General features: G+C 33.5%; 1 protein-coding gene across 1 annotated transcript; it reads right to left on the minus strand.

Annotated features, from left to right (window-relative positions):
- Positions 1-4,572: 4,572 nt before the first annotated feature.
- LOC121986655 (LOB domain-containing protein 12-like) lies at positions 4,573-5,221 on the minus strand. Its single transcript, XM_042540608.1, has 2 exons — positions 5,040-5,221; positions 4,573-4,929 (listed from the first exon to the last, which is right to left on the minus strand). Exons 1-2 carry the CDS (start codon positions 5,193-5,195, stop codon positions 4,573-4,575), a joined length of 513 nt encoding a protein of 170 aa, XP_042396542.1. The 5' UTR covers positions 5,196-5,221.
- Positions 5,222-6,437: the final 1,216 nt, after the last annotated feature.

Raw genomic sequence — 6,437 nt, forward strand, 5'->3', positions numbered from 1 at the left:
AGCACAACAGAAATGCTACTGGAATGTTGCCAAGACTATGTCTTGTAGAGAATAAGAACATCTTAGGCTTGGGATTTGGTTCATGAAATCATGAAGAGCTTTTTGATTCGTTCATGATCGCTTTTCCTATGGCAAGTTATTCTCGATATCTTCCCCGATCTTCTTCTCCGAGCATCACTGTGAGTTTTTTCGTTTTGTACGAAAAGCAAAGATTGAGATCTACTACTGGAGATCACTATGAGTTTTATAGTTTTTATATTTATGTATTTTTCATGCTTTAGAACTATTAACAAATTGAACCGGACTTGGGTACAAGGCTAGACATCGATTTAAATCTTACTTGTTTTTAGCGAATCAATCAACTAAGAACCTAATCCAAGCATGGGTCCCCAAGTATAACTTGGTTAATCAAGTTGGACTTAATTGATATTAGATTCCTAAGGATCAAATTCACTAGCTTAATAGACATCATCGAGGCTATGATCTAGGGAGAGTCAATAGAAAAACTATTTTCATTAGATAAACCTGATTAATGCTTGATTTATTGCTTTTTCTTATTAATGCTTAGATTAGGATAGATAAGGAATTAGGCTTGATCGACACTTGATTAGTTAGACTAAGGATTTTCTGAAAGAAAATTAAATATTTAATTTCTTTAAAAGATTTTGTGTAGAAGTAGTTGTTACTCCAATAACCAAGAAGGTCTAGTGCCTCGCTATAGCATGAAAGTCAATTATTAAAATGGATGTTTAATTGACTAACTATTAAATCTTAGTCTAACTCAAATATAAATCAATCCTTAGAATTTTATCTAAATTGGAGATAAAATATAATTAACCATCTCACAAAACAGATAAAGTTTTCTGAGATGGATTTATATTTAAAATTAGTTAATAAAACATAACTAAATTTAAATTTAATCAAACTAAACCAAACTTAAACTGAATCAAATTAAACTTAATTAAATCTTCAGAACTTATTTTCAAATCATAATTAATTTTTAAATTTTAATTAATTTCAAAATCTTAATTATTTTCAAATGTTAATTAATTTTTAAATTTTAATTAATTTTTAAATTTTAATTAATTTTTAAATTTTACTTATTTTCAATGCAAATTAAATTTTAAATATTAATTATTTTCAAATCTTGATTAAAAGTTTCAAAATTCAAACTTAAATATTTTTTTAATTCAAATTTTAAATTAAAATTTAAATATTTTTTAATTCAAACTTAATTTTTGTTAGCTTAAATATATCAAAATTTAATCTTAAATATTTTCAATTTTCAAACTTAAATTTTTTCAAAATTGAAATGTAAATATTCAAATTTAAATAATTTTTAAAATTCAAAATTAAATATTTTTCAAATTATGAGATAATATTCTCAAACTTAAAAATCAACTTCAAAAAATTAACTTCATCTCACACAAACTCATAATCTTAATATGTTTGATAACTTAGAAAGGGTTAGAAGGAAAATTAGAAAAATAGATATGTTTTTGTTACTCATGCTTAGACCCTAGGGTTATATTGTTAGTCTTGCCTATTTTAAAAAAAAAAATTGGGTTTTTTTTTAAAAAAAAAAAGAGAGAGAAAGAGGTTTTCAAAAGTTAAGTCTTTTGAGAACTATGTTTTTTCTTACAAATTAAAAAAAATAAACAAAACTAATTTCACTTTAAGCTCTTAGGTATTTACAAGCTAAGTTATTTTTCGAAGCTTTTTTGAAAATACTAAGTATTTTTAAAAGATAGTTCATTTGAGACCTAATTTGTTTCTTCAAGCAAGTTTTTTTAAAATAAAACTAAGTACTCTAGTTAAACTTTCTACTTAAAAATTTTTTGGTCCTTCTCAAAATCTTTCAAAGTAAAATTCTACTATTTTAAAAAGAGAGTTTGTTTCAAATTATTTTTTCAAAGAATAAGTTTTTTCAAGTTTAATTTTGAAAAACTTGAAAATATTTAATTTTCAAATTAAGAAATTATTTTTTTCTCCCTAAATTATATTTGATAAATGGAAAAGGGGGAGTTTTTAATCAAAAGTTGAGGAGAGAAAGTTAAGAAGGAGTGATAAATTAAATGGGAGCTAAATTGAAAAGATTATTTTCATAATCTTTCCTTTAAAATTTACTGTAACACTCAAACTTATAAGATTTTTGTTTAAATTGATTTAGTATTAAATTACTATATTTTTTCCTTGAACTGCTATATTGTTTTACTTAACTTTTGAACCAAATTGTTATAATAAAAAAGGGAGAGATTGTAAGTATAGGGAACGATCGAACCTGTGTTTTGATAGTGGCAAAGGGGTTAAAAGTTAAGTTGTCTTATAATCTAACAAGTGTGACTGAATTTGCAAGAAAATCCTAAGTGATCTTAGGCAAAGGAAAAATCCTAGTTGAGGCTAGATAGATGGAAAGTCCTAGCTGTGGTTAGACAATGAAATCTTGGTCTAGGGGACTGAGCAAAGTCTTGGTGGGTCGAGGACTTTGGTTGAAATTCTAGAGACGAGGACTCTAGATGAAAATCCTGGGGGTCGTAGACATCAAGTGGAAGACTTGACAGGTCGTGGATCAAACGTTAAGCATAAAGTCCTAAAATCTCTGACGTTAAGCAAAAGTCTAGATGGTTTGGAAGACCGGTCTGGCAAGAGGTAAACTCTCCTAAGAGGAGTAAGTGAGGACGCGTTCCCCGAAGAGGGAACAGTGGGTGTCGGTTCGACCTAGAGTTTCAACGATACTTAAAGTCAGGACTGGATAGCCTAGAGGCTGTCAAAATCATACTTTATATATATTGTTTATTGCTTGGACTAACTCTTTTTTGTAGGAAAACTTGCCTGGACTAACTCTTTTCCACAGGAAAAGAGTTGCTGGAAAAAGTGGTCTGGGCGCCCGAGAGGGCTCCAAGCACTCGCAAGTGGTCCGGGCACCCGAGAGTAGTTTGGGGCACCCCGAATGGAACTGATCAGGCGCCTTCAACGGTGAGATGGTGCACTCCAGTTGGTTGGGCTATATCATGGTCCAGGCACTCGAGGGTGATCTGGGCGCCCAAAGGTTGATAAGTTTTGCCAAATCGAGTTTCGATAAGAGCATACCATGTTAGTCCCGTGGGGGCGTCCGGAGAAGGTTCTAGGCACCCGGAGTGAGATATAAAAGAAGGATTCAACCAGTACCTTAGACATAATATTATGAACATCTTCTAATTCTGTGTACTACTCTGAAAAGGTCTCTATGATACCCAAAAGTTGCTTCGACGACGACTATATTAAAGATCTGATTCTCCAAGTCGTTATTGCTTTTATTAAACACTTGCACTAAAATTGTAATTATTCTTGTAATTTTTGGATTGATTAGTATTTGTCCACTGAAAGAACTCTCATATGCAGGTCTTGGAATAGGGGTCGTCATAGACTCCGAACCAAGTAAATCTTAGTCATGTTAGCATTGTTTCTTTCTTTATGTCTTTATTCCACTCCCTTATTCTTGAGTTTTAAAATGAATGTGAAAGTCACAAGTACTATTCATCCCTCTCCCACTACAACGATCCTACAATTAGTTTCTACACTTAGTTCATGGATATTTTCATGAAATCTGTGTAACAAAGCATAGATTTTAATTATTCACAATTAAATTAAATTTTAGTCAGCTCCTGTTGAATTGGCAAGCGCATGTAGCCCAGCAAATCAATTAGAATTGATAGGAATAGAAATGTATTATGAATTAATCTCAATTAAACCATTCTATAATTTGTCATACATGTATTTTATGTTTTATTTAGGTCATTGATATCGTACGAAAAAAAAAATCCCCCTTCTCTCTAGTTTTTGTGTTCCTCTGCGCACTGTTTAACTTGTATAAGTTTCCAAACGATGCCTTCCTTCATGTCAACATCTAGGGAATGACAACAAAGAAAAAATTATCCACATTATGACAGCGACCAAAATTTTAAACGGCTATGTAAAACTCTTCCTCAGGACCATTATGTATCTAGTTACTTAAAATCACTCAATATTGATTTGACAGTCATGAAGCTTCCCTTGTCTTTTTATGTCATGCTTCAAACAATTAATGGGCTTTGTCTCATATGACTCCAACTCTGAACACCTGCGTGACCGCACCAATACCCATAAAATAATGGCTTAAGGATAAAGCCACCTTAGATCTTGCTTTACATATTAACAATACGTGTTAACGAGTGCCTGCACATGGAACTCTTGAATGTTATATATATATATATATATATATATAGATAATTTAAAATTTGAGATTCATTGAGATAAATATTTTCTTCGTGTATTAGTCATTATTTCAATAATTAATAATTATTCATGATTTATTTATTCCACCTTGATCACATTCATCTTTTACCAACTATATAAGTTAATTAATGTGACAACTAATTTAGTTAGCAATTATAATGAGATTTTTTTTTTTTGGATTTATTCCTTCAAGATTTAACTCACTTGTTTGGATGAATTAAAGAGATTAAAATAGCAGGAAAAGATCAATAAAAGTTTATCTAGCTAACAAGTCCTTTTCATAACTAAATTGACACACGAGACAAGTGATCATATGTATTATGCCCAAAGAAATTCTCTCTTAAGAGGATCCTGCGCAATGTTGCCGGAGGATGAGGAGGAGGAGCCAAAGTTCATCATCTGAGGCACGGCACCAAGATTGTCGTTAACGACAAAAGGATTGTTATGATCGGCGTCCACCATCTGTTGGTCGCTAGCCAAGGTGGGTGGCTCTTGCTGCATTTGGATACAGAGGATCTCAGTTTGCGCCACTGCAAGCTGCATCTGCAGCTGCGACACCTGATTCTGCAGGTAAGAGATGGCCCCAACACACCCATACACTGGATCCCTCATCCTCGCAGTGGCCTCATACACAAGGCTGCTCACTGCGTCTGCCCTTTGATGAGCCGGAAGCTCCTGTTTGATTCAGAAACAAGGAAGAAGCTAAGCGAAATTATCATATGCGAGGTGCAATTAAAGTTCCCTGAGAATTGAACCCCAAGTACAGGAGTGAGTTAGTCGGGGACCTGCAGCATCTTGCTAACGTTGCTAGCACCGAACACTTTGTGGACGATCGCAAACTTGTGGGGATCGTCGGAGGGGAAATAGGGAGCAAAGATACAGTCCTTGGTGCAGCGCCTCCTCAGCAGCTTGCATGAGGCGCAAGGTGAGTTGCCACCCATTACCTTCCTAATTAAAGAGGGGAAGACAGCTAAGTGTGGCAAGAGCGCGCAGTAAGGCCGATGAATGAGAGCGTGGCTATTTAAAGCAGTAACAGGGAGTGGTTTTAGTAGAGGGAAGAAATGAAAAATGAGCTTTATCGTTGACTCAGAGAAGAAACAAAGCCTGATAACATCGTGGAATTCATCATTAGGAATCTTAGCTCCAACTCAAACCTTGAGTCGAGTTTCATCAATCGCATTTTAAATCAAATGTTGCAGTGTCTGTGCCTGTACCTCAAAACACGTGACCATGTGATGGCATTACAAACAATATGCATGCTTTAATTGCTATTTACCCATGAATGTCTCCGCAACTGCACTGCCACAGTGACCTAAAGAAAACTTAGGTGTGTATATATATATATATATATAATCCATCTAGAACCATCATTTGAATCTTGGCAGAAAGTTTAGATTCTTCACTCGATCTTAGCCCAAAGGGCAACAGAAGCTCAGGTTGATAATTGCTAGGTTATGAAGATCATGAATTATAGCTGCTCAAGCTACGTACCATAGCATGTCATAAATTAACGAGACCATACAATGACCAAGAAGATGAATATTTTGCCAGATAACGTATTGATTCAAATTTGTTCATGACCATTTAATTTCTAAGCATCAAACAACGATAACTTTTAGTCATCAATAGTCAAATCTTTTTTGGATTCAAATTCATGCGAGATATACATATGGCTACCTATCTGTTTATGTTATGAAATTTCAGATATGCAGCATATTGACTCATATGTAATACTGAATCTGGAATACGGCAGATGTAATAAATGAGTCTATTGCCATTGCTCTTGAGATGTCTTACTTGTAAATTACATTCTGATCTAGAGGTCTAACGTATAACATCCGTTAGGGCTGGTTATCTGTCGATTGTATGATCTTACAAAATATTGTTGGGGGGTTATGTGTGTAGGATTGGATAGGAAGGGAGAAAGTGATAGCAGAACGTAGATTCTGTAGAGCTGCTGCACCTACAACTACCAGGAGTATTATTTTTTCTCAAAACTTTTCACTTGCTTCCTTTTTTAGTTCTCATTAATATGAAATGTCTACACGTCCCTTATTTATAGGGAGGAGTAAGAAAATCAAAAGACAATAGAAACCGACATATTCAATGACAGATTTAATAGCCTGCTTTAATAACCCACTTAAATGACTTTTCCGCTACTAAATTTAACAACCATTAATGAT

This window comes from Zingiber officinale, chromosome 5B (genome assembly GCF_018446385.1).
Source record: "Zingiber officinale cultivar Zhangliang chromosome 5B, Zo_v1.1, whole genome shotgun sequence".
NCBI lineage: Eukaryota > Viridiplantae > Streptophyta > Magnoliopsida > Zingiberales > Zingiberaceae > Zingiber > Zingiber officinale.

Coding starts and splice junctions, on each gene's coding strand:
- LOC121986655 (XM_042540608.1), bottom strand. CDS start 5,195: ATGGGTGGCAACTCACCTTGCGCCTCATGCAAGCTGCTGAGGAGGCGC. Junction 4,930..5,039: donor ACGTTAGCAAGATGCTGCAG/GTCCCCGACTAA, acceptor TGAATCAAACAG/GAGCTTCCGGCTCATCAAAG.